Source organism: Blennius ocellaris (assembly GCF_963422515.1).
Source record: "Blennius ocellaris genome assembly, chromosome: 20".
Lineage (NCBI taxonomy): Eukaryota > Metazoa > Chordata > Actinopteri > Blenniiformes > Blenniidae > Blennius > Blennius ocellaris.
In genome coordinates, this window is record NC_137669.1 from 5,619,842 (window position 1) to 5,647,038 (window position 27,197).

The window sequence follows — 27,197 nt, forward strand, 5'->3', positions numbered from 1 at the left end:
GCTCCCAAGGTGGAACATTTTGAAAGGGCTCCTACCTTGTCTCCATGGAAACTGGGGAAAGGGCAACTTATTGAAAATGCTGCTACTGTGAATACTGAATAGTAAACAGTTCTGCACATGCTCAGTAGAGGGACAATAACAAAGTTTCCTCCGTGGTGTCACGACTCCCAGTGCATATTGTCCTGGGACTTGGAAAAATAAGAAGAAATCTAAAATTCAACCAAACTCTATGACTTGATTTGCTCATATTTGCTATGATTGACTTTAATGTTACGAAGTAGGAATGAACTTCTCAGCTAATCTCAGTTAGAACTATAGAAAATATCAGTCTGAGATGATCTGAAGGTTCAAAGCTACACTTCTGATGATGAAAGAACAAAACCATACAAATGTATTCCAGTGGGCTCTCCTTTCTGAAATTGACTTTGAGACCAATCTAGTCGCTGTGTGTCGCTTCTAAACTCATGAACCTCGCCTTGCTGGCTTCCTTGAGTTTGAGGGTGCTGAGGTCAACGAGAGCACGTTGGCCTCCACTTCAAAGGGATTTTTTTTACATTTTTACACTTTGATGCTATAGCTGCAAACCCACTGAGGAGACATAACAGAGTAAGTTTGGAAGAGGTTTTTTTTTTTATTATTAATGACGTTCCCGGTGTTTTCATTGATGTTTCTCTGTATTGTCTGAGTAAACGTGTGCAGCTGACGGCCTCAATTTCCTTCAGCATTAATAGACTGCTCCTTTACCTCCGATCCAATTCAGCACGGATGGATCTGGTCTCCTCTTCCAGTTCATGTCTGCTCTGCGGGACGCCAGTGTTTATTAAACCCACAAATTCATTAGCTGCACCGGCGCAGCTGGGATTAGCCTCTCAGGTCTCAGGAGGCGTGGGGCTGTTTCCAAGTCTGGTATCAACGGGTTCCCCCCCCCGCGGGGAGGCTGGCGGCTGAGCAGTGAGCGCAGGAGCTCCACCTCTCTCACATTACCCAGGCTGATAAAGAAAAACTGACCGCTGTTAATCTTCAAGGTCCATCCTTCGCAACCCGGTTCGACCACTTCCGAAAAACAAGACTGAGACAAAGGGTGCTTCCTAATCGACCTCCTTTCCTATCCACCTTTCGGGAAAGGCGTTAGGAGACTTCCAAAAGGAGTCAGGGAAAGGCGGTCCCGTCGTTTTGACAATCCGACCACACTTCCACCAGGTGGCGTAGTAGTAACCCGAAGGGCGCGCGGGTTAGTGACGCGTGGAAATACTGCACGTTTGTGAAAACGGACTACTAAAAGTACATTTCTACCATTTTCCCCTTCTAACCGCTGATATCATCTCAAACAACACAAGGTTTGAATGGAAACGAAAGGAAAAGAGGAAGTAAAGTGAAACGGCTGCCAGGTGAATAAACAACCAGTTAAACTGAGAAAAGGCTTTATAGAATCGTTTCACAACATCTGCGTAACGTTCATAGTTGGAATATTAGTTTTAGATTATTTACAAGTGTTGAAATGAAACTCACTCCTTTGGTAACTTACATGATCTCTTTTCAGTCATCATGAGTTTTCCTGAACGCTTGGATCAACGCGTCCCTCTAAATCTTGTTGCTGCAATGAATTGTGGGGCAGCATGATCTGGTCTCCTTTGCTAAAGGAAGCATCAGTGTTTCCTAGGCTAAAGGAGGTTATAAAGGAAGCATAGAGCCTCCTTTCCTTAGTGTATAGTGAAATCCAACGTTCCTTATCATGGCCGCCACTTAAACACTTGAGCTAATTTATAGAAAAGTAGCTAGGAAAGGAGATAGGAGGGACTATTTGGATGCACCCATAGCCGCCACACACTTCCTGTTTCACATGCTTCATGTGTTCCTCGGGATCAGGAGGTCCTCTGTGGTGTTCTGCTCTCTCTGAATTCTCTTAGATGTATATCTTAACTTGGCCTGTGTTAAACTCTCTGCATCAGACTCCCTTCAACTCAGGTCACACAGGAAAACAGGTCAGATTTCTGTCTTTGATTGATATCAGAGAGGAAAAAGGTTTTGGCCTTCAGAGAAACTGTTTTTGTGAAACTTCGTGTTCCTCCAAAACACAAGATACAAAGAAAAGGTGACCAGAGGAGATCAGAGTATTCACTCACACAGTATTTGCAGAAACCAAAGATACTGACATTCATAGGAAGGCACAGCTTCTAAAATACCTCCCACGTCTGAAAACTCAACCGCAATGTTTCAGAAAAAGTTTGTAATTTGACACCAGCCTCGCCGGTTTGTAAGCCAATGTGCCATAGAGTTACCTACCGCGAGCTACGGCTTCTCTGCAAAAGTCAGAGAGAAGTCCATTTCTTGTAAATAACACGTGTCCACCGTGGCGTTCCCTTACCTCTGACGATGAGCTCTCCGAAGTTGGACACAGTGGCGCCCCTGGTGGACGAGGTGACGCAGCGGTAGAGGTCCTGCTCGCCGCGCTGCGCCTCCACCTGGAACGTGGCCATCAGCCGCTTGTGGCTCAACCGCGACAGCAGGGGCGTGTCCAGCACGGCGCCGTTCCTCCGCTGGAGCCCGGGTCGAGACAAAGAGAGGGAGAGACGGGAAAAGGGAAATCAGACCACGCGTGTTTACCTGACGCCCGTCGGATGGACAAAGGAGGGCTGGAGTCGGCGACACGGGAGGGCGAGATAATAAATACGTGATAAATGTCAGCGGCAACAATGGCGTGCGAGGCTGGTGACATGGGGTGGGGGGTTGCTGTCGCCCGAGCTGACATGTCCTCATCTCTCGCCATGCTAATGTGACAGCGCTGCAGGCACACTGGCAATTGGCTCGACCGGCGGGACGGAGGATCGGAGGCCGGCGTTCCAGGTGCAGCTCGCAATATGTGCAGCCCCCCCCCCCCCCCCCCCGCTCGCACGTATCAGCAGATTATTATGTAAGCCGTCGCCTGCTCTGGCTTTTCACGGGTAAGTGGGTTTGACATTCGCATGTTTGTGTCGGTTTTTGGGGGGGAGGAGAGGCGAGAAATGTGCTGCCGTTCGAAAATGTGAATTCACGTCTGCAGCGGTGGGGAGCCGCTTTCCTAAAGCCGCAGCTCGTCTTGACTTTAGTGTCGGTGTCAATATAACCTGTAATCTGCAAGAAGGGATGTTGATAAAAAAAAAAAAAAAACACAACATTTACTCCTTTTGACTGGTTACGGGTTCTGAAGTATGGACAGGAGCAGGAAAAAGACTGTATGGGTAACAAATATTTAGCAGAGTGGGCGAGAGTCGCTCAGGACAGAAAATGGAGACGGCGTCACGCTTGTGTGAGCCGCTATGCTAGCACCGACTAACGAGCAACGACTGCCTGTCGCTCACCGAGCTGCTGAGGACTCTAATTATTTCAGTGTTTACAGCCTCTCTACAAGTACGGCGAAGGAAAATAATAGTCTGTGGCAGAAGTAACTTTCCTCCAGACGAGGTGAAAAAGGCAGAGACCAGCGTCCAGGACATTAATACGTCATCCTCCAGTCATGGATTCAGAGATTTTAGCTTCCAAAGGGGTTTTTACCCTTAAAGCTCGCATCAGAAAGATAAAACTTCTGTGGCTAATTCAGGAAAGTCTACCAAATAATTTGAATACATTTGCTCTTCCTGCTGCTGATTTAAAGGCGACTCTCTGTAACCACATTGTGTTTCAGTGTTTTTCGCTCAAGCTTATTTTTCTTTCTCCTCTCACGCGCAGAACCGTAGCAAATAGTTGCTCTGCACATGCTCAGTAGAGCCAATCAGAGCAAAGGTTCCTCTGCAGTGTCCCTGTCCACATTCTCCTGGGGGTTGGTAGTTTGATTTTGCCAGTCAACATAATATCATTCCAACGAGCTCGTCCGTCCACCAGTAGAGCCTCGTTCTCCCATTCTGAAGGTTTATTGTTCTCTGCTGCATGTGTGTGTGTGTGTGGTTTCTTTACAACTCGTGGCCTTGCATGCCGATATCGTTTTTTTCTGCCTTTCCTCTGTGCGCTCATGTGTGATTTCCATATCCTGCATGGCCGCCAACCAAATCAGCGCAACATCAAATCCACGTTTTGAACACGCCGGCGTCAGAGGCTCAATCCGAGATGTGAGACTGTGGTTTTGTGACGGCAGAGAGGGAGATGAAGCTAATTGACGAGGAAACAGTTTGTCTGGACGACTTGACTCGGAGGGGACGGTGAAAGAGAGGCGCTCCAGACCGGTGGAGGGGACGACCTCTCGCGTCGCCGAACCGGCCAGATCAAAGAGGCGGCGGCAATTAGCCGCCGCGGCGCCGACGATCAGGCCGGCTTTGAACGCCGACAAATGCGGGAACAGGAGGCAGTGATAGTTTGTGACGCAAAGCTATTTTCCCTCCTTTTCTCTTTCCTCAAAACACTCGCTGGGAAGTGCATTTCATCGAGTTACGCAAGACGAGGGGTATTGTTTGCATCTCCGTGTGTGTGTGTGTGCGTACCATCAACAAATTCTGAAACTGATGAAAATGTAAAAATGGCTCTTTCACATGCCGATGATCTTCAAAGGCTCCGATCCACAGAAGGGAGAAAGAAGAGGGGGGGGGGGGTGAAATAATATTGACTGGAAACACACGGGATGGATCACCCAGTATGCAGAGATCTCGTTTGCAGAAAGAGGGAAAGAATAAAAAAAATAAAAAGAGAGAGAGAAAAGGCGCATTCTCCGTCATTTCAAAAGCACTTAGATGTGCAGGCTTCCAGACCGGCAGTGGAGTGCAGGCGTTCAAAAAAAAAAAGGATTTCTGAAGACTAATATTAGCTGATATTCAAACTAGGGAAACTATTTTCCAGTCGACGCATGAGAGGAGCGACTTTAGGGGGCTTTAGTAAACTCAAATGCCGTCACAATGAATAAAAAAAAAAACAACCAAAAAAAAAAAAAAAACACAAAAGCAAAAAAACCTCAAACGGCTCATTTCTCTGCACGAATGCAACCATTAAAAGACAAACTCGTCCAACAGCCTCACTCTATTATTCATGATGAGGAAACTGGTGGGTTGATCCAGACACTGAGATTTCTTCCTCTAGCGTGGTGGGTTGAGTCCAGGGGTGGGTCAGCAGCTAGCGGAGAGGCTATTGTCCTTCCATGACACTTGGGTTTCTTTTCTAAGATTAGCGTAAAGAATTATGCAGAACAGACACGAGGAGATTTTGGGGGGAGATGACGCTTAGAGCAGTGTGCAACGCGACATTGTCGTGACGGGATGAGGAAGAGGAGGAGGAGCCCAAAGCGTCGCTCACCTCCAGCAGGAAAGGCTCCGCCTCCGACACTTTCCCCGTGGCCACGCACTGGAAGGAGGCGTTCTGGCCGGCGTTCACCTCCACCTCGCCCAGCCGAGAGAAGTGAGGCACCTTGTCTGCAGGAGAGAAAAGCGCACACACACACACACACACACACACACACACACACACACACACACACGCAGTGAGGAAAGTGGCACATCTGCAGCCCAGTGTCGCCGTCTAAGTATATGAAACACGCAGATGTTGCTGTTAATTTATTCAGGGCCCGTATGCTAACGACACACTGCGGCCTTGCAAACGCGTATATCAACGCGACGCTGACATTTTTCCAAACTGCCAATTAAAAGTTTTCAAATGTCGGCTTTGTGTATCTGAAGTCGCTCTCTTAAGCGTCCGAACACGATGGAAACACAGACATTCTAGTGGTCGGAACGCCAAGTTGAGTTTGTTGTTACGGTGGCTGTCAAAACAAAAGTACCAAATCCCGGGAGAGTGTGAACTGGGGAGTCAGGACGTTGTTATTGTTGATGTATTCGCGCATGTGCAGAAGAACTATTTACGGCCATGGTGCACATGTGCAGTCGCAGCATTATCACAAAGAGACGCCCAAAACTTTTGTTTTTTGCGTAAACGTCTCAATTAAAGTTCATCATGTCGTTAGAAAGTTTTCATGAGCCAAACTGGAATAAAAGCTACTTTTTCATGTTTAACTTGGTAATTACTGCCATCACACCAGGAGAGGCCCTCGGCAGGCCCTGGTGGCCTCACATTGTACTGCAGCTCGTAGAAAACCTTAGATTTGATTGTTTGTGGGAGAATGCGTGACAGGAAATTGGAGCGAGACTGAATTATGTGTAGCCTTGCAGTAGCGCCATAGATAACCGCAACATAAGCTGCCTTAAAACAGACTGAACTACCTATTCAAATGGATATTTTTCTGTAAATTACATCCACTTAAGAGCCACACAGCAATTTTGTTTACACAGCAGCCAACAGTGTACCTAACGAAGCCCCCCCTATGCTTCTGTGACAGATGAGAATTACTTTTCAATCCTACTGTAATAATGCAGTATGTGTATTTCAGCACAATGCGAAACAAGGTGATATGGAAATGAGCTGAAATGCAAAACAAGGCTAATTCCACTAAATGACTCTTCCTTAATGCAGTTTGTGTGTTTAAAAAAAAAAAAAGATGCATAAGCAATGGGACTGCTGGAAACGTACGTGATATGTGTTCTTAATGGACCCACTGCCAGATTCGGCTCCACTGAGCTCTGCCAATGTATAAAACAACAGTGTTTTATTTGTTTACTGCAATGTATGGTCGCACCATATGGTCGCTAAGTCAACTGGCAATACATCCACGTCGTCATCATTTTCAGCAATGTGCTCATATATTCCGGTCATTCCTCGAAGCTACCCCGAGCAGCCAACACAATTACACGTACATTTTCCCAAACAAACGGTCTCCTGCTCGTAAAAATCTTTATTTCATAGACGCCGATCTTCACACAACCAGAGAAAAACGCTGGGAACGAGCCGCTGGGAAGAATGTTCTCACGTAAAGATACTCGACTTTCCTTGTGTTTTCAGCGTCCGTTTATACAACAATGGTGTTTGGAGCCACTGAACAACAACTTGCAGAGTGAAACTTTTTTTAAATGCTCTGATGTCAATGGAAACAGAGTAAAACACAACTTCTATGAAATGCTGTTACTGCTGCTTTACACACACACACACACGCAGAGAATTATACACTATAAACAATAACTATTAAAGTGACTCTTTTATGTAAATCTACAAGTCCCGGGAAAATATGGACACTCTGTCATGACACTCTGTTGTTAATATACATCTACTGCATAAGAACTGTTTATTCCATCGGTGATCCACAGTTAGTGTTTTCAAAAAGTTGCAATTTCCTGTTTCTCCATCGACACCGAGTCGAAGCAGCACATCAGAGGGAAAAGTCCCCGTTATCATTTTTAAAATACCTACATCAGTGCTATCCAACCAGAATCCTTCAAAAGAATCCAAAGATGTCTCTCCACTCTACAAATGGACTTTTATTGGTGGGTTTTTTTCCCCCACATGTTGTTGTTGGGAGCCACCGACTTCCCATGATTGACCAATTCTTTTCTTTGCCACAGTCATCGTGATTTTCAACGCTCCATTTGGAAACATCTGCTGATTTTTAAAATCCAACATTTAATGTTATTTCCACACTGCCATTGCAATAATTCACCAGACGCCTGCCAAGAGAACAAGAAAAGAAGAAAAAAAAAGCCCATCTTCATATATTTCTAAGAAGCTTTTTTTTTTCCTCCGGCCTGTCAGTACGATTGATTTATATTCCTGACTTGGATCTGCTGCTACTTTGTGGCCAGATGGCTGGTTTTCTTTCAGCACGGCGCTGATCAATAAGGAAAACAGCAGGGAACAATCACAGAGGCTCCAAACTGTACACGCCGTGACCACTTTATTAGGTGCCACTGTGTGAACGTCACCCGATGCAGCTGCACCTGGGCTGCGTCTCGTCTTGACGCCGACGCCGTGAGAAGAGTCGCCGCGCCGTTTGTTACCGAGGCCGTCGTCGTGGGCTTGACGGCGATACGTTGCTAAGTGCTCCTGATACGATCTGCTCCTCCCGCGTATGTTCGTCAAAATACTGGAATCATGTCTCAATACTGTATGGAGAAGAGCTGGGAGAGGAGAGGCTGGGAACATATCTTGAGTGGCGGCAAGGCGAAAGACACGGAACTACTGAACGAGGACGCGCAAACTGATTGTGCTCAAGGGCCAAAACGAGTGACCTGTCTGCTTTGGGGATTGAACCTGTGAACTTCTGATATGAAGTTGAACCTGGAGGCCACAGACGCACCGTCCGGCCAATGGGACCAGATTGAGATTCCGAGTCTTCGACATGCGGGCAGGCACAGATAGGGAATTGAACCTGCGACCACCTGATAGAAACACGACCATTCTAACAACTTTCTCACATTCTAACAACAGAATAGTTTCACCGTCACTCCCTTTAAAATGTCTGTTTCCCTCTAAGGCAGTGTTTTTCAACCACTGTGGAACACTGGTGTTCCGCGAGGTATAGTCAGGTGTGCCGTGGGAAATTATCCAATTTCACATTTTTTCTAAAAATACATTTGCTCTCATCATCGCTGTCAGAGCAGTGTGAATAGTAATAAATACTGTGGCGAGCGTCACGGAAGAATTGCTGAGTTGAGATTCTATTCTGCCAGCTGATCATCAGAGGCTTTTATTTTGACATGAACACTCGCAACCGGAACTTCATAACAGGATCAGACTCCACACAACACATTTCTCACTCACGGTTGCACACCAATGTCCAACAAACCAAACTAGACGAAATAATGAACTATCTGAACCGAGGAACAAAAACAACACAAGCACAAATCAACACACAACAACCCCAACAATAACCCTCAATAACCTCCGGCAACACGTAACCTGAACTCCCACCATGCCCTGCAGCGACCAACTCCGTGATGCTACAATACTCTTCACCACTAGATGGCAGCACAGAACCTTGTCGGTGAAATCGAAACTTAACAGACGTCAGTCTGGTTAATCTCCACCTCCTGCTGCTCCCATCTTGTATCAAAGTACTGTGTCAGTGACAGTGATGGAGAAGTTTTTGAAAAGGAAGAATGTGAACCAGGATCTCAGCTCTTCATCCATCAGGTCCAGGTTTCACACTGAGGGAGTCACAATTAAAAAAAAGAAATTGGGAAATACTTTTTTTCTGTATTTATTTGATTCCTGTTGATAAAGCTTTGATGAGAATGACTTTATATTGTAAATAGAGGCTACAGAGTTTCACATTTTAACATTTTCGGGTGGTGGTGTGACTCCAGATCTTTCCAAACAAGAAAGTGTGCCTTGGCTCAAAAAAGATGGAAAAACACTGCTCTAAGGTACAACAACACAGCATATGTCAATGTATAAAACACCTTCATTGTTGAGGCCGAACTGAAACAACCCAAAGATCCGGAAGCGGAATCATTTCACTTTTATTCTTCACCCACCATAACACATCCAAGTACACGTGGAGAAAAAAACCACCACCCTGCGGTAAGTTTAATGCTTCAAGACATCACGTTTTAACTGGAGAGCTATTCAGTGGCCGTCGTGGAGTGCCGCTTGGCAAGTATGCTAATGCATTTCTGGGCTACATGTCAAGTCGCACACTCATTACTCCTAGTCTTTAAGCATTCGGTCTTCAACTGATAACTCTGACAAGTCCGCTGGAATATTAATGGGGCTTGTAACCCCCCACAACATCTCCAGTGCATTAATATCCAGCGTACGGTACGGGGCATCGTTACTAATGCAAATGATGACAGGAGTGTCGCTAAATTAAAAAAAAAAGACAGCTTAAAACAAAAGTGCCAAAAAAGAGCAGAATATTCACACTTTCAAGTGAAAAATGCAGATCTTTTGTTGCGTTTTGTGTGAGAAGCTGGACAATAAGAGCAGAGTGTTCTCCGTGCTGTCACCACCCCCAGTCCAGGTTCTCCTGGGACTTGGTACTTTTATTTTGACAGTCACCGTAATAACAATCCAACTTGGTGGTCTGTTCACTACAATGTCCGCGTTCTCCCGTTGTTGTTGTTTATAGCGTTATTGTTCTCTTTGTAAATGTGTGTGTGGTTTCATTAGGAAAGTAGCCAACACCACCCACTAGTGGCTCAATGTGAAAACTGCATAGTTTCCAACGTTTCGACAAGGATTTCAAAACGCTGCCATGTCAACCCCAAACATAAAAAACGTCCAAGTCAAGTTAAAATTGACGTCTGAAAAACAGGTTTCATGCTAGTATCAGTAATAAAAACCACATTTCCATGATGCACTTCCTGATCGTTATCTTTTCCACGTCAGAATATGGAATAGTGATACTTCAAGTGGAATTAGAACAACATTCCCAAGCATTATGAGTATTGTGATGTGAAAAACCACGTACGAGCCTGGAAAGACATCAAATCACGACAGAAATGGCAAAATACAACGTCCCACTACTGTGAAAGTGGGAACAGGAAGTGTGTCACACTGGGTGGGACTGGCATGATGGCCAGATTAACTCACGATGCTTCAGAGTGGTAGATTTTATTCTCCTCTTGGGAACAAACTGTCAGTAGTACAAAGTACGAAAAAACTCGTTATACAGAAGCAATAACTACACATTGAAAAACTATTGCGAGAATTTGGCTAAAGTTGATTTTTTTTTTTGTGCCTTCTTCGTTTGCTGAAAACGCCGTTAATTAGCAAACAGCAGGTTGTTAATTGGCTCTGTTTTCTCAATCCTGGGAATCTCCCGGCCTGATTGTTTGACTTATCTCTCCTCTCAGTGTTGCCAATTCAAATGAAAGACACGTTATCAGGCTCATGCAGAGCCGGACGCACAATCGCAGGATGAAATGTGCGCTCCCCTCCTGATGTGGAAGTGTTTATTAGAACCAAATTAGCACCTCATTTTCCCAATTGGTTTGGTTCAGTATTTTAATTTTGGGTTTTTTTTTAATGAGCACAGCCAAATGCAAAAAAAAAAGAAAAAAAAAGAAGCTGGCTTCATAATGAATAACAAATAAAAGTGGCGAGTTGTTTTTACTTAATGTTTTACCAGCTGTGACACTGTCCAATTGTGTTTTTATTGAAGGATATTTTTTTAATAAGAATATCAGCATGTGATTGTCCTGACACAGATGCTGCACAATCTGGATTTCTAGCTTTTTACACACGTTCCACTTCCACGGGAGTTTTTGTTTTCGCTCCTTGAACCGTTGACAGATTCGATAAAAACTGACACTCGTACTACTTTAACCGTGGGGTAATCTCAAACAACACAAACAACACAAACACCTGCGATTACAGATTTAAAAAGAGTCCTTAAAGAGAGTTGAAAGCCTCTTTAAAAATATGTGAAAATTAATTTCAACTGTGATGGATCGGAATCAACGTTGCCTTGTTTATAAGCACTTATTTACAGTCATCGTTTATAAAACAATATTTGCTGAAGCTTCCAACATTTGACCTCTGAAGGGTTATAAATAGTGACGGTGCCAATCGAGACCAACCTCCCAAATCACAGCGGTTTGTTTTTTTTGTTTTTTTCAGTGTGTAAACACAAACATGAGTTGAAACAAACAACAACGCTGTGGAACAAAATGAAAGCGTGGAACCAGGAAATGACAACAGTGGCAAAAAAAAAAAAACGGGATTGGGTTTACAGCGACGGGTCCGGATTCAATCTTCCATGCTTGGTTTCCACGGTAACCAACGCTCAACATCTGGGAGGATCAAAATTTCCCCCCGCCGCCGTGAGCCCCCGGACGGAGCAAACATCAGACTCTTAACTCATCGGGGGAAAGGCAAACGTTCAGAGCCTCCGATTACGAGGAAGTCATTTGAGGATGAGGCGATCGCATTAATAGTTTCTAGGGGAAAAAGTAATTTGAGATCTGAAAAAGCTGGGCGGCGGGGATGTGCGACCTGTCGAGCCTTAATTAGTGGCGTTAAACATAAATAACAGCAAGGTAAATTGAGCCCGGGAAACGCAGTCCCACTGTCTGAAGGTGTTGCTTCTTTGAATTAGTAATGCTGCCTTTTATCGGCGACGCCGCAGAGATTGGTCCTGACTGGGAGGCGTGTTTGGAATAGAAGCCGCCGACTCCGGAGGGAAAAAAAAAAAAAAAAACACACACAAATGTCAAGCGAGGAGGGCGGCGGACGGAGGAGCGCTTCAGTATTTCCTGAAGGGGTTGTACCATTATACTCGCTGCCCGCTGGGAAATTTGTACTAATGTTTACTTACATGACTGTGTGGGCAAGTGGGGTTTTTTCTTGTTGTTGGGGTTTGGTTTTTTTTGTTTTTTTTTAAAGGCCAGTTGGGGTGAGCGTGTTTTCACCAACAGAAGAAAATCTAGTCTGGATTTTTTTTTTTTTTTCTGGGGGGGTTTAAGCTTGAGTCAGTGTATGTTTGTACTTTATGACTCGTGTGTTTATGTTACACTCCTTTATATCACAACCTGGAAGTGGAAGTGTCCTCTAACGTGAGTCATCAGGCATAACGAGGGTCTCAGACCCCGCCCACACGACAACGCCGCTCCACGTAGACCAGGGGTCGGCAACCTTTAATGCTCAAAGAGCCATTTGGTCCCGTTTCCAGCTGAACACAACACCCAGAGAGCCGCATACATTTTATTTTGACAGTCCCACAGGAAGACCATGCCAGGAAGACACGACACACAAAACCTTCTTCGCTGCTGGTTGACAACTTACAACTAATAAACTAAACTACATGAACTAAGCAACAAAAACACAACACAACACAATTATTACCGACACTACAAACCTAATAAAACCCCCAATAATTATATTTAAAACAGGACAAACAGAAACTCCCATGATGCATTGCAGCTCTCAGCTCCTTTATTGCTACACATTATTAAAATGGAAGATAAATGTGGGAGATCTGGGATTGTTAGAACCATGAGTGTGAGTGTTGTGGCTTTAATGTCCTGTAGTTGTTGTGTAATTCACTAGAATTTGCCGTTGCTCTCAACAAGTCTGCAATGAACCTCCTGGAATTGTCGGCGCTCCGCAGCGCAGCGGTTTTACTGTGAAAGGTACAGGAAGCTCCCAGCTTCAGACACCAGTTGAGCCACTGTCATGACCTGCAGCCGTAATTCTACGTTCTTCATGCCATTATTGTTGCGTAATGACGTTACGTCGCTGCGTCGTTGACGACCCTACATTTTACCACTCTTTGTGGAGGGACTGCGCTCTGGGTGGCCTTGCCTCCTTACGTCCCTCTCTGGGTGTCCTTGCCTCCTTACGTCCCTCCGGGATGAACTGCAGTGGGACGGAGGCTCAAGGAGCCGCAGTGGAGGGACCAAAGAGCCGCGGGTTGCCGACCCCTGACGTAGATAAACATCCACACAAAGGGTCCCAGAGTGGGGAAATTTTAAAGGACGCCACATACAAAACGATGATGTCATGGCCCCACCTGTCGACCTCTAGCCCCGCGACCCTCTCGGCGACGTCACTAAACAACAACATGGCCGACGACCTGCTGCAGGCGAAGCTACTGATGCTCCTCGCTTTAATATGGAGATATGCTGGATTTCTGTGGCAGGGATACGATGCCACCTATAGGTCTGGCAGATGTACTACACCGTTTTCACTCATTGTTCTATGGTGCCGTGTGGATGGAAAAGTTTTTATGAATAACCGGGAGAAAAAAAAGATTGTTTTTGGCTGGAGTGGACAGGGACTTCATTTCCTTAATTGTAACCTCGACCCAAAACCTTGCATTGATGTTAATCTGAGTTTAATCCACAAGATTTAATCCTGACCTTGATCTTAACAATCATATGTCTGATCCCAACATCAATCCAGGTTTAACTCTTACATTAAAACTATCTTTAGCCTAAATTCAAGCTACTTTCACTGTTTTTAGAAGAATTTCAGTCGTTGATGCAAGTTGAAACTTTTTTTTTTTAGCAGATGTTGCTTTACAGCTGTTGTATTTTTCAGAGTTGGAGCTGTTAGTGACATCTTTCCTTTTCAGCCATTTGTTTCTGTACTAGTTGTTGTAACTCTCTAAACCTTGATGTGTCAAATATATTTCAGTTAAGCCGCCACATACTTTACAGTTTCATTTTGAGTGATCCGCACTGGTATAATAGTGCCGTGACAACCTTTAAATTTAAACTGTGAAGTTTTTTCCTTGTCGCGTCGTGAAAATGTCAATATTTTTACAATGGAAAATGGCGGCAATCTCTATCTTTTAATGAAATCGTCTGGTGTAACAAACAGTCAAAGAATTTTACAATGTTTCCTTTAAAATCTGGACAATTTTCTGGGTGGTTTGCGCCGCTGCTTTAAGCTCTTTTAGTCAGATACTGTGCTTGCTATTTAAAAATCAGCCGGCGTCCACTGGAGGAATCTTCCACTGAAACTTTTCCTTCATTTGGGTTCGTCTTCGCTGATCTCACACGGCGGTGGAACCGCAACACGTCTGATCTGTTCCTGATGTCACACCAGCCATGTAGAGGAAGTCATAGTGACCTTTCCCCCCCCGAATTAAACCTTTATCATAACCCCAATCCATCTAAAATTATCATACAGCTGTAGGTGACAGAGGGCAAATGGTAAACAGTCGAGCCCGTGTTTGAAAAAAAAAAAAAGGGAAGGGGGGGGGGGGGGTTACGAGGGTCTGGACGCTGATATTTCATGAAAGGTTATTTTAGTTCCTGCTTCCCAGTGAGGATTCAATGATTTATAATATGTGGCCTGCCTGATTTTTTCAGCAGTGCCAGAAAGGGAGATCTGAATTTCATGAGCTCATAAATACGCCACATTACCATTCATTAACATTCTCCTCCATTTAAGCAGCCAGAAAAAGAAAAAAATAATATATATTTAATTTCCCTCTGAAGGCCGGGGTGGATTCTAGCAGGAGGGATTAAAAAGTAAAATGAAGCATTTCTAAACAACAGTAGTGTTGTTGGGTTTTTTTTTTGGGGGGGGGGTTGAAATAGTTTATTGTTTTTAGTCAAAGTGAAATGTAGAGCGAAACAAATAGTCCATGCTAATGCTAATGTAGCACAAAAACATTTACACTTTTACAAACAATTAATACATTTTTGATCATGTTAAGTCAACAGTCAGCAGCGCGCAGAACTTTTCCTTCATAACATCGCCGACAAAGACGACATCATTAATAATAATAACAAAAAAACAATATTTGTACTTTCTAGTATCAGAATTAAAATATTCAACTACTTTAGTTACTTCCCATGATGAGATTTATTCTCAACAGTAAATGCTCTCTGATAAATACGATACTATTTTGAGTTTTATCTTACAAAGCACTGATTATACATTAATAATTGCAGCGTAATTTTACTGACCTTTCATGTCAGAAGGAATTGATTTATTTATTGATTTTTGCCACAAGAGATATACAATTATGAAGTTATCTGTCAATGCTAATTATGTGTCCAACTTAATGTGTATCTCAAGTGAAATTATTTGCAAATGTTTAGAGACCAAAAGAACTAGTGGGTATTAGACATTATTTGTTTTCAATATACCGTCAAATAGAGAATAATCTTCATATCCATCCAACTACTTTAAAATGTGTTCCATAATACATCTTTGATTAATTTATAATGTCTGTATGTAATGCCTCCAGTCATCTATTTGTTTTCTCTTGGTGTGATAATTACACTGAAAACAAGATGTTAATTTCGGCACTAATGATAAAAAAAACATTAAAATTGTCTTAGCTGTTCTACATATTTACTCTTTTTATTGCATTTTAAAACCATTTTAACTTTGTTTTTAGATTCTTTTGCTGTTTTTACGTTTTTCTTTTCCCCTGCAGCCATTTCAAATAGTTTTTCAATCATTTTGGCTGTTTCTAGTTTCAAACTTTTAGTGACATTTCTGAGCCATTTTTATTGATTTTAGCTCAACACAATTCAACCATTTTATCTCTTTTACAATTTCTAAGCCATTTTTTTTAATTGATTATAGCCATTGAAACTTTGAGTCTATATTGTGGCCTGAATTAATTCACCTGTTCACCTTCAAATCAGCTTTTGGTGGGTTTGATGATTTTAACTATTTTTATTAACGGAAAAAATAAACACTACCTACAAATTTGATGCAGCTTCGACCGGTCCTTTGGCGCCCTCTAGCGTTACGGTGGTGAACTACATCACGGTTTATAAAACCTCGATGCAGAACTTCCAGGAGTGATTATATGAGTGGACGACATGATGAAACAAGCACAATGTTTGTTGGTTTTGCGAAGTTTGCAAAAAAAACTAAACAGAAAAATGATCCAAACTTCACAGAATCTTATGACATGATTGCAATATATTAAGTCGCAGAATTACCACCAAAGCCACCATAACTTAGGAATTCTATTGAATGTATAATTCAACTTAAAGGTGTATTTTAATTTTCAATGGAACCAAAATAATAGTTTTTTTGCTTGAATCCAAGTCTGAGCTGTTTTGTCTCGATGGCGTCCGTCTCCAAAGTCGGTCTGGGTCAGTCGTGTTTTTGCATTGACCTCTACTTCCCGGCACGCCAATCAGATGGAATTTAGCCGTTGTCCGCGGCGTCCAGTCGCGCTAATCCTCTCGGTGACGGCACCGCTGGGCCGGCGAAAGGGCCCGTCACGATGGGACCCACATCTCCACTGGGCTGGCGGTCCCGAACGCCGCAGGTGGTTCCATAAAGGACAGGATGTTTTGTAACACAGACTCACGAAAAACTGCCCAAAAAACAACGCCAACCCTTCAGCAATGTCAATGTGATGCCAAAGAGGAAACAACAAAAAAAAAAAAAACTCCCAGAGATGATCAGAGTAGAACCACGAGCTGTCCTTTTCCCGCCGGTGACATCACATTAGCGCTAAAAGCCCCCGGTTGGGAGCGCGGCGATTAGAAGGAAAGGTCAGGCGTTCTGCCGGGAGCCGAAAAAAGATGCCCCCCCGCTGTGTTATTGCGGCCTCGCCACCGTTCGGGTTGGTGCTTCGCCTGCCCTTCTACCCCCCCACCCCTACCCTACACCTACCCAAACCTCCCCCAGTCACCCCCCCCCCAGTCCCCCTGTGGGGAGCGGCTGGCGCCCAGTGTGCAGCCAGACTCTCTCCCAGAGCTCAGTAAAGGTCAGCAGGTAGGGGCGACGAGCGAAATGCGCAAGTGGGTACTTACAGCAGGGGTAATTGAGCAGCACGATGTCGTCCAGGGCGATGTAGCCCTGCCGCTCCTCGGAAACCGTCGCCTCGAAGATGACCTGCGAAGACAAAGGGGCCAAATGAAATAACTGCACACCGCTACCTGTCGAGTGGCACCTTGATCGGCACGAGGGGAAATTAAAGGGATATGGACTCCCAGGGGCATGGCCAGAGTAGACGTGCACGGTTTTCCTTTCCACATCCCCTCCACTGTACATTTAAAGGGAAACCTTAATTGTAGTTTTCATCCCGGCAATGTTTCTGTAGCGCTCGTTGGTATTTTTCACACAGGCCTGTTTAATCAACAGTCACAATAGAATTAATTATCCACTGAACCTTTGCGGCTCTTTATTGAAACACTAACGTGGAAAATGTCAGGATTTAGTATAAGCCCATCAGAATGCAAAAACAAAAGCTCTGGAGAGTCATTACTTTGTACTGAAAGGTCACATGATGGCGCCGGGGTGGGAACACCAGAAGTACGAATGCAAGTTGCTGCGATCACACCGAGCTGGAAAGTTAACAAACGAACGTGTAATTCCGTCTATCGAAATACGCGACTGGTCAACGTTATTACCTGCAATGTGATCAATTGCGCTTCGTCAGCCCAAAGTCAGAAGATTCAAGGGACAAACGTTGTTCTGTGTATTGTTTTGGGGTGTAAACAAAAAAGTGTAGCTCATGTTGCATTAGTGAAATGTCAAAAATCGTTTTCAAAACGCTGCTTTCCTGGAACAAAAACGCAGAAACGGTGGGTTTTCACTTAAAGGCCTAGTGAACAAGAGTTGTGCAGATCTCCATCTGTTGTGTTTATATCGGCTTGTTTCCTCTTAAATATCCACGTTATAACAGTGTTTTGAAGTTATAGTCGCCATTTTATGAGCCTTGACGAAAGATTGAGCCTGGAAGAGACCGAGAGAGGAGAAAAGGAGCACAGGCGGCAGGAGCAGCTAGCGGGAGCCGCTAGCTCGCGCAGCTAACATCACCGATGGCAGAACGACCCATTCTGCGTCTTCCTCATCAATCACTGGGTTTCAAATGACGATGATGATGAAAAATCGTTAAATTCAGCCTCTTTGTGGTCAAAACTCTGATCCTTCATAATGTAAACACAACTTGGGCGTGTGCACAACTAGTGATGTCACTCTATTATTGTCAGAAGCTCCGCCCAGCAGCGGAAATAGCGCTGGATATCGGCTATTTTCTCGCAGATTGCCGTGTTTTAACATTTTACCCTTCGGCCAGTTGGCATAAAAAATGTCCCTCGAAGCGACAGCCAGAGTGTTTTGGAGGTCGAATTTTCATTTCACAAGGACTTTAACTTTGTCGTGCAAATGGAGCCTACATATGATATAATGTACTAAAAACCAGTTGGGATGTGTAAAACAGTCAAAAATACACTGTTAAGAGTTGAAAAAAATCTCTAAACATACTAAGATTGTGATGAAAAAAACATTTCACCTAATCACCACATGACAATAATAATAATAATAATGATTTGTATTTGTTACTTTCGTCATGAAGGGTTAAGAGATGTGACAAAGTGGGATGTGAAACATATTTCAGCAGTAACGAACCGTCCATCAGTTTGAACACACCTTGAACTACACAATGAGACTTATTTTGAAAGAACCTCTCGTGTGCGAACATGGATTTCCATGCGACTCTCCATGTGAGCGCTGCAGGAAGCCGCTGCAGAGCAGCTGAAGAGCCACAGGTTGTTCACAGCTGGTCGAACCAATCATGCTGAAGAAAACAAATGTGACAGCGCTGAAGTGTTAGAGAAACCTTCCCCCCCAAACAAATTAAAATAAATGCAGGTGATTGGCCTGTGGATGTGTCTTCGAGGAATAAGTGTTCCAGTTCTTACCCAGTTATTAATATTGATTAATGATGTACAGCTCATTCCCAAATTGTCCATTTTAAACTAAACTAGTCATACTTTGTTAATCCCCGTGGGCGTATTCCATATTTTGTGTTCTCGCGGTGGGCAGACACATTAGTGCTGCTCCGGGGGGGGAGGGGGAGGGGGGCGTCAGGGGTCTTGAGCAGAGACCAATAGAAGCATAGAGTCTATATGCTCAACGGGAACGGATGCGGCTCGCTTCGTAGCGGCTAAACTCCCACAAAAAGATGGACACTACAACGTTTTTTTTTCTTTTTTCCAGCTGAGTCTCAATGCCAAATCCCTGTACTTGAGAAATTGGCTACTTCAGTCAATTTTAATCATGTAATTTGAGGGTGCTATGCTTTACCTCCGACTGACCTCTGCCGCCGTAACGTGGATGAGTGCGCGCGGTAATTAGAGATGGAGACGATGACCTCGGGGATGACGACTTGCCAGAAAGTCTAAGGCACGTAGAGGAATTTGCTCCGGTGCAAATTCGCAGGAATTCAAAGAAACATCAAATAGCATATAAGGTTATCACATAAGCCTAAATATTCACAGCTATTCACAGCTCTGGGTCTATTGGGTTACATCTCAGTGAGTGCTTCTGAATCCGTATCAAGGAGCACAACGCATGGATAACCCCCCCCCCCGGCCCGCCGCCCCCTTTATTAAAACCATACAGCGTCGGCAGGAGTCCTTAAACAAAGACTAAATATTCACTCACTCATCTAAATGAGCCGGGCCCACGCTGAGACGCGGAGTAGAACTGGGGGAGGCCACCCGGCACGCCGCAAAGTCATTGTGGGTTTTACCGAGGAGTAATTACAGTCGGCAGAGCCCCGATTGGTTCCTCAGCCACCAGCGACTCCTCACTTCTTTAACTGCAATCTCTCAGCTTAAGGGGTGAGTGTATTAACAGACAGCCGGCGAGATGAAAGTTGCTACTGTAAGCTGCTTCAGGCCTGTGCGTGCGTGTGTGTGTGTGTGTGTGTGTGTAAAGGTGGTCGTGTTTCACTCGCCGCTGGTTATCTACCCCGAGGCCCGGTGGAAGTCAGGACTCTGACTCTGCACTCAAGACGAGCGATAGATTGCGATGTTGACAATACATCAGGCTCTGAGTGCCTCGGGACAATCGATAGCACAAAGGGCCTCGGCAGATGGATACAGGCCAGAGCTTTCTTTGCACTAATTTATTTATTTTTTTATTTTTCATTCCCACGCCGGGGCCATTAGAGGCGTCTGACCGATTAACTCTTCCAATTCATCACGCGTCGGCGCGCCCACCGCCATCGATTCACTCAGCTCGGTGCGTTGAGCTGTCGTTAAGCTCCTCCTCGTCCGCCCTCGCTCGTGGGAAAGTGTGTGTGAGTGTGTCAGGCGGCGGAGGAGAACTTTAGAGGCCGTGATCGCCGTGAGCCGCTACAGAACTGACACCTGCGGGGTTTGTCCAATGCGATGGGAGACTGCAGCGAAGGTCAACACGCTTCACCTTTCAAAAGAAAAGTCATCGTTTACAAATAGATTCACTTAAATATGGCCAAATCTAGAGGCGGCTGTGTCTCAGCCGCTGGAGCAGGTCACCTCACAAGGTTGGTGGTTCGATCCCTCATATCTTTGTCGATAAATTGATGTGTCCTTTGGCAAAGACACTGAATTCTGGGATGCTTCCATTGTTGTGTGAACACTGCTACATGCAATGATGTAGAATGAACACAGAAGGATGAATGAAAGAATTAATGGTTTTCTGTCACAAATAATGAATATACAAATAAGTAACCGATAATCATACTAATGTTCAATAAACTGGAATTAAATCCCCTCTAATGTCACACATACGCCAACAGAGTTAGCCGGTTAGCATTAGCTTCATTTACATCTGAGCGAAATAAACACAGTCCTGTTCCCAAATACATGCCTTATAAAATATAAACTGAACATATCCAACATAAATACCCCATAAATCACATGTTTGGCGAACTAATAATGACTTACTTCTTCACCAAGGCATTCAACATGTAGCAGGAGGTCCACGACCGTCTCATTACTGAAGAAATCTCTGTTCACCCAGACCTGGCACGAGGACCCCACGGCCTGACTGGGCTGTCCAAAAATAATGCCTGACTGAAAATCCATTATTTCAACAGACGATATCAAATAACGATAACGACTTTCTATATCTGTCTAATTTTAGTTTTAAAAATCTTTGAATCAAAGGTGGCAAATAAGATGCATGAGCTTTTAGAGGGAGACATTAAAAATGCATGGGCAGAAGAAACGTGCGACGCCGAGCATGGCGGGAGATCGAAGGGGAGGAAGCATAAGCCACACTGATATTGTGAGGCCTGATAGCATCTTCAATATTTTATAGCAAAGTTTCCCTCTCTGCCGATACTCCCACGAGTCGGAGTGAAACAAAAAAAAATCTATTTCTGCAAACGGCGCAGGAGACGGATCGTCCAATTGAGGGTATCCAGTTCAGGGTGACGTCATTCTCGTCAGACTGTCTTTGTGACAGACAACAATAAGAAAGGCGGCTTTAAAACTTTGCAGCCGTGAAATATGAATAAAGAAATAAGGGTTCCTACACACATCAGGGTGCAATTTCCCATTAAAGGAAACCATGTCATCATCAACAAACAAAGACAAAGGCAGGAGAAATCACGAAGCTCCAGCGCATGCAGCCTATTAAGATACAGCTGGGCAGCAACATTTGATGTAAAAGAAAAAGGAAAAAAAAGAGGACGCTTGCATGGATTTTAATATGCACCTCCCGTTGCATCGCGCTTGCCTCATAAAACTCAACGAAGGAGAATTGATAGTGTCGACTAACAGAATCCATACCGCGTTCCAGGAGGTCTCGCATAAAGTGCCTGCATTAAAGTCACAAGTGGAAACTCTGCACCTGATCGCAGTGGAACGAGGGAAAAAAAAACAAACAAACAAAAAAAGAAAATTGCACAGTAATTAATATTTTTAGCTCGTAGTTTTCATTACGGCTCTGCAGAGACTGTTTATGTCCGTGCTGACGATAGAGCTCTCCACCGACACGGGGGCGTCATCCATCTTCGCCACGACTTTAATTAATTTACCCACTTACGTTCGATTGTTAGTGGAACGTGTTGAACGAAAGCCGCAACGATGCCCTGTTAATTGATTCCTTCAGGGCTGCCAGTATTGATCCGTATTGGCTTCACGGCGGGGACGAAAATGTAAATATATGACAAGCGTTTGCCTGCCATCGCTTCCTCTCTGCTGTGTTGCGAGAACTGGAGATACTGAACCTCGTCGCATTTCAGGAAGCACAAGTACACAATATATTCATTTGACTTGTACTGTGAAGACGCGAGGTCACGGCTCAAGTAAGGTCAGGTAGGAAAACGTCAACGGAAGATGGAAGAAAGTGAGTGCAGGTAACGCAAGCTCTTATTCGGCAACAAAACAACGGTCGGTGGGTATTTTTTGAAAAGTATATACTTATCTGTCATCTACTACCTAAACAGCCCCGAGTCATCGAAGCCTGAACTCCTCTGAAGCTCTGAAGATGGCTTTTATTATAGGATAATAGCAGTGGGGGGAAAAAAAATATCCCAAACGGAACGAGACATGGGACTCTGAGAGGTTTATTTGATGAAATGCCCATGACACACATCGAAATATTAAAGACATTCTATTGATATGGAACTGCAATTAGACCTCCTTTACACTGCTGACACATCTCCACCCATCCATTCATCCATCCATCGTCTATTATTGTTCCACCCTATCCTGTTCAGTTTAGCGAGAACTGAAGCCAGAAATATACAAACACTGAGGGTTTTATCTCTGTTGACAAAGTATTTTATCGGTTATTCGCTGATTGTGATTCTCAGGAGGACGACTGGTCAGCCAGCAGGTCGGAGTTACGTGATGCGCCGGAACGTATCGCCCAGGGGGGATATTTACACAGGAAGCGCAGAGCGACTGATCTGAATAATTCAGTGCGAGTGTGTTTAACTTTCTGGTAATTGCACCGCACCAATGAAAACAATTGAATTGGTCTGATGTGACGAGGCCAAATGTATCGATGGCACGAAGCCTATTCATCTATAAAAATCCATAAATCAATCATAAGCAGCGTGGTTCAAAGGGTGTGAAGAAAGTAGCGGCTTACGGTCCGTAAACTACGGTAATGGTTCGGATCGAGGCATAAAGGGCCCTGCAAGGATTTGAACCCATCAGCATTTTCACAAATCCAACAAATAGTACATAGGTTTAGAATTTGATAGTTGGCGGTGGTGTGGACTTCACAATAAAACCCACCACAGTAAAGCGTCAGATCATGTCTGTGTGCATCAGAATTGACTTGATGCAGCTTTAATATAGCGGCATGAAAAGTGAGACTGCTGCATTGCCAGTGACTAATCCAAGGGGGTTTAAGTAAGAAATCCAGCAGTGGACTCCGCCGCTACCAATAACCGCCATATGATAGAAGTAATTACAGGAAGTAAATACATCCACGAGTTATTGTAGGAAACAATCAAACCATAAAGTCATTTCTAATCTTCAGATCTCACTAAAGCTGTAAGATATTATTATCCTGGTAATCATATTAAAACAGGAACATTTTATCTAATTCCCTGGCCACAGAAGTAAAACGAACGCAGGGGAAGGGACTGAAAATTGAGATTAAGACGGCGAGACGGAGACGACGAGGAAAGAAGAACCCAAATGGTATTTGGAGACGGGTGCGTTTCTCCGGAGGAGCCCATCTTTTAGTTTTCAGAAACCAAGCTGACAGCCAATGAGTGAAGCCATCTGAACACATTTCTCCGCCGTCCTCAAAGCGCTGACAGCTTCAAGTCCGATCTCCGACAGACAATCTCTCCACCAAAGTCAATGAGTGTCACGCCCACGTCCGTCGCAGCCGAAGACGGGAGGTTGCGAACTCAGTCAAATGACACGCGTTGATATAATCGCGCTGTCAGCCGGCGCCGGTTCATCCACTTCCTGTAACGGCATAAAACCAACTCTCCTCGAACGAAACAAAAAGAAAGTGCCCCCCCCATGCCGCTGCTCAAGTGTCTCAACCAGTAAAGCTGAGGGAAATGTGTGAAATTTAGCAGAAAACGGCGACTAGTTGCACGGCGCGACGCGCATATGCAACTCCTTGGTGTTTTCTGGTTGACTGCACAAGTCCGGTTGCTTCTAGTCACTTGAGGGCTGCATCGGTGGGAGGGGAAGCCTCGTCACGCACCATGAAATACAAAAAAAAATCACGTGTAAAAATAATGAGCACGAAAGACAATAGAGAAAAAGAACAAGTGAAATCACTCACCATACAACGTGCATTGATTGAGGCAATATGTATCAAGATGGGTATGGAATGAATTTCTCTCCATGGAAAATAGCCAGTAATACTCTAGTAGTACTGAATTCAGCTATTGATTCTAACAATTTCAAACACAAAGTGATCAAATTGAGTCAGTCGGACCTGTAAAGGTAAAGTTTTGCTGCACAAGCATCCACGTATTGAATCTGTACATGCGTAATACACCCTCTAGTATCCAAAGAGATTATGACAGGAGCAACTCTGACGAGTAAGAGAGGGAAACGCGAAACGGCGGTTAAAGTTTAGCCTCAAGACCGGAGCAAGGTTTAGTTTTGAAAACCGCACGCCGTTTCAAGTGAAAATGCATTGTTGGCTTGTTAACTATGAAACTACCAGGTCTCAGGAGAAAATCGGACTGGGCAAACTGAGCTTCCCCACGTTTACACAAGAGATGGAGGTATTTTTATAAAAGTTCTATCTTGGGAACCGTTTTGAAAAAAAGTTTTGTTTTCAGTCACTGAGTTTAATGGCTTTGGACACTCGAGGGTGTATTATGAATAAATGGATCTCACATGTCGATATGATGGAAACTGACACCCATAATTAATCCAGATAAACACTTCTTCCAGTCTTATTTATTTTATTGTTTGACATCTCATGGTCACGAAAGCTCATTACATTTATCTATTTACAATTACATCCTACTTGGAAACTACCTCCTATTAATGAAGTCTTATAAATGAGCAGATCAATTAAATAAATGCATAACAAAGTGCTCAGGAGGACCCATGACCTTTCTCCATCACGGCCTGGTCCACATGTTCACGGTTCAGTCCAGCAATCAATACTAATTGCTTAGTAAACACCACATTGGTCTTCTGAGAAATATTTTATGTTCATAATCGACTCATAGGAGATCGATTGCTTCCATCATGTCAGTATTCTTAGGAACTTATAGCTCAAGGGCGTCCCATTTGTAGCAGTCAATAAAAAGGTATTCAAAGTGGAGAGTGCGCAACGTGATTACAGCAATAGGTTTCGAGGAATAAAAAAAAAAGAAAAAAAAAAACATCAGGAGCTCTGATGCAGAATAGAGCTGAGGAATTGGAGTTTTATTTAAATTATCAAAGAATTTAGTGCAAAAGTCAGAGGTTTTAGGAACCTGATTAGATTTTAAAATGTGCAAACATCCATCTACTTTCTGGAAAAATAAGCTCTTAGATCTAAAGATCTAACCCAGGGGTGTCAAACATAAAGCCCGTGGGCCAGAACCGGCCGGTCGGAGGCTCGGAGGCCAAACCAACCAGTAAATGGTGAAAACTTCAAAGTAAACATTTATTTTGCACACACATTTCTTCAGAGTGAAGGACAGAACACTGAGAGCCGAGCTGAGATCTCAACCGTGTTAGCAAACTAGCATTAGCCTCAAAGCCATGCGGTCATGGTGAATTTGTAAAAACAGCCATAATGCAACAGCTATAGTTGTTTTATTAACATTTCACTGTATTTTGCAGCAGAGAATTTCATTAAAATTGGCTTTATGTTGAGATTGTGGTCATTTTCTGTAGTAATTGTTTGGTTTTGTGAAAATACAAACATTTCCTTGAATAGCAAAGAAAATCTTTGTAGTTTGAAAATAAAAGCTGTTGTGGCACTATTTTACCAGTCTGGTCCACTCAGGGTGAGAGTGGACTGTTTATGGCTCCTGAACTAAAATATCTGGTTTAAACTCAAGATTCTCCGGAGCAGCTCGAGGTCATACAGACACCCGTTACCATGCTTCAGCCCATTTGGTCACATTTTCCACATAAAAACTACAACTATATATTAAAGCCACTTTGTGCTGGTTCATTTTAACTGACAACATTATAAAACAAAAACAAAGAACAGGTGGGAACTGATCAACACAGCAGCTCTTCACCCAGGTCATGATGTCAATCGATGGAGGCCATGGTTTAGTCACATGATGTCTTCTGAGGTTCCGCTGAAGCTTCCTGAAGAGATTCCAGATAAAGCCATCGGGATTAACCGAGCTGTTCGAGACAAATGAATGAACGTCTTCGAACAAAGAAGGATGGATCTTGATGAGCAGATTCCATTACGGGAAACGCAACGCCGAGCCATTTAGCGTCGGAATCAATCACCGCGATATCGCCGCTGTATCGTTCAGCCACTCTTCTTTAATATTCATTGTGAGGATTTGTAAGTGCACCGCTAAATCACTTTGACTGATCAAAACCACGGCGGAGTTCCGTCTCTCCCATCGCTACGGTAACCAAACGGTTCCAGGAAATACTTATTGGGTCACTTTACTGTGGATGGAAAAACATTCTGAAGTTCCCGGTGGGAAATGTGCCATGGTGTCATCAACAATGGACATCTGGAAGACAGAACCACTGGTGGTGCCGTTTGCAAAACCTCCTATCAGTGGAGGCCCGACTGCTAAAGGCCGAGAACACCTCTGATCACAGTCCAACATATCTCTGAAGCAGTCTGTCTGTCCTCAGGCGTGTTGACGCTCCATGATTATTTTTTTGGGATTTTTTTTCTTTTTGGATTTAATCTCATCCAACCAACAGCTGCTCGTTTTCCCCTCCAAGCCTTCTGAAGTCCTCTCCCCCGGTGCAGATCCGCTGCTCGGCGGGCCTGCGGGGCCTGATCTGCTGGCTGGCGGCGCCGGACAGCGATTGTTATCGACGGGCCCGGGCGGATGGACGAGTGCCGCCCCGCGGGGGGGGGAGGAGGGGGCTCCGCTCGGCTTTGCGCTGCAGCGGCGGCTAAAAAGAGAGCGGCTGCGGCCATCCCGGGGCAGAGAGAAGAGGAAGGTGGAGAGGATGTGGCTCCCGATCGACACGTTTTGTCCCCGCAGGCCCGCGTTTAAAGCCTCCTCACTCATCTGCATTGGTTTTGCCCTGCTTCATTACCTGCTGCCCGTCATCCCGGTTTATAGGACA

The 27,197-nt window shown here is 44.3% G+C and overlaps 1 protein-coding gene across 1 annotated transcript in view; it reads right to left on the bottom strand.

The window, feature by feature from the left end:
* ptprua (protein tyrosine phosphatase receptor type Ua) overlaps positions 1 to 27,197 on the bottom strand; it is a gene marked incomplete at its 5' end in the record, with an annotated part of 259,054 nt that overhangs the window by 100,797 nt on the left and 131,060 nt on the right. Inside the window, 3 exons of the mRNA XM_080516344.1 lie at positions 2,366 to 2,537; positions 5,254 to 5,369; positions 17,022 to 17,103. Coding sequence (XP_080372470.1) covers positions 2,366 to 2,537; positions 5,254 to 5,369; positions 17,022 to 17,103 — 370 coding nt within the window. The remainder of the gene's footprint in view (positions 1 to 2,365; positions 2,538 to 5,253; positions 5,370 to 17,021; positions 17,104 to 27,197) is intronic.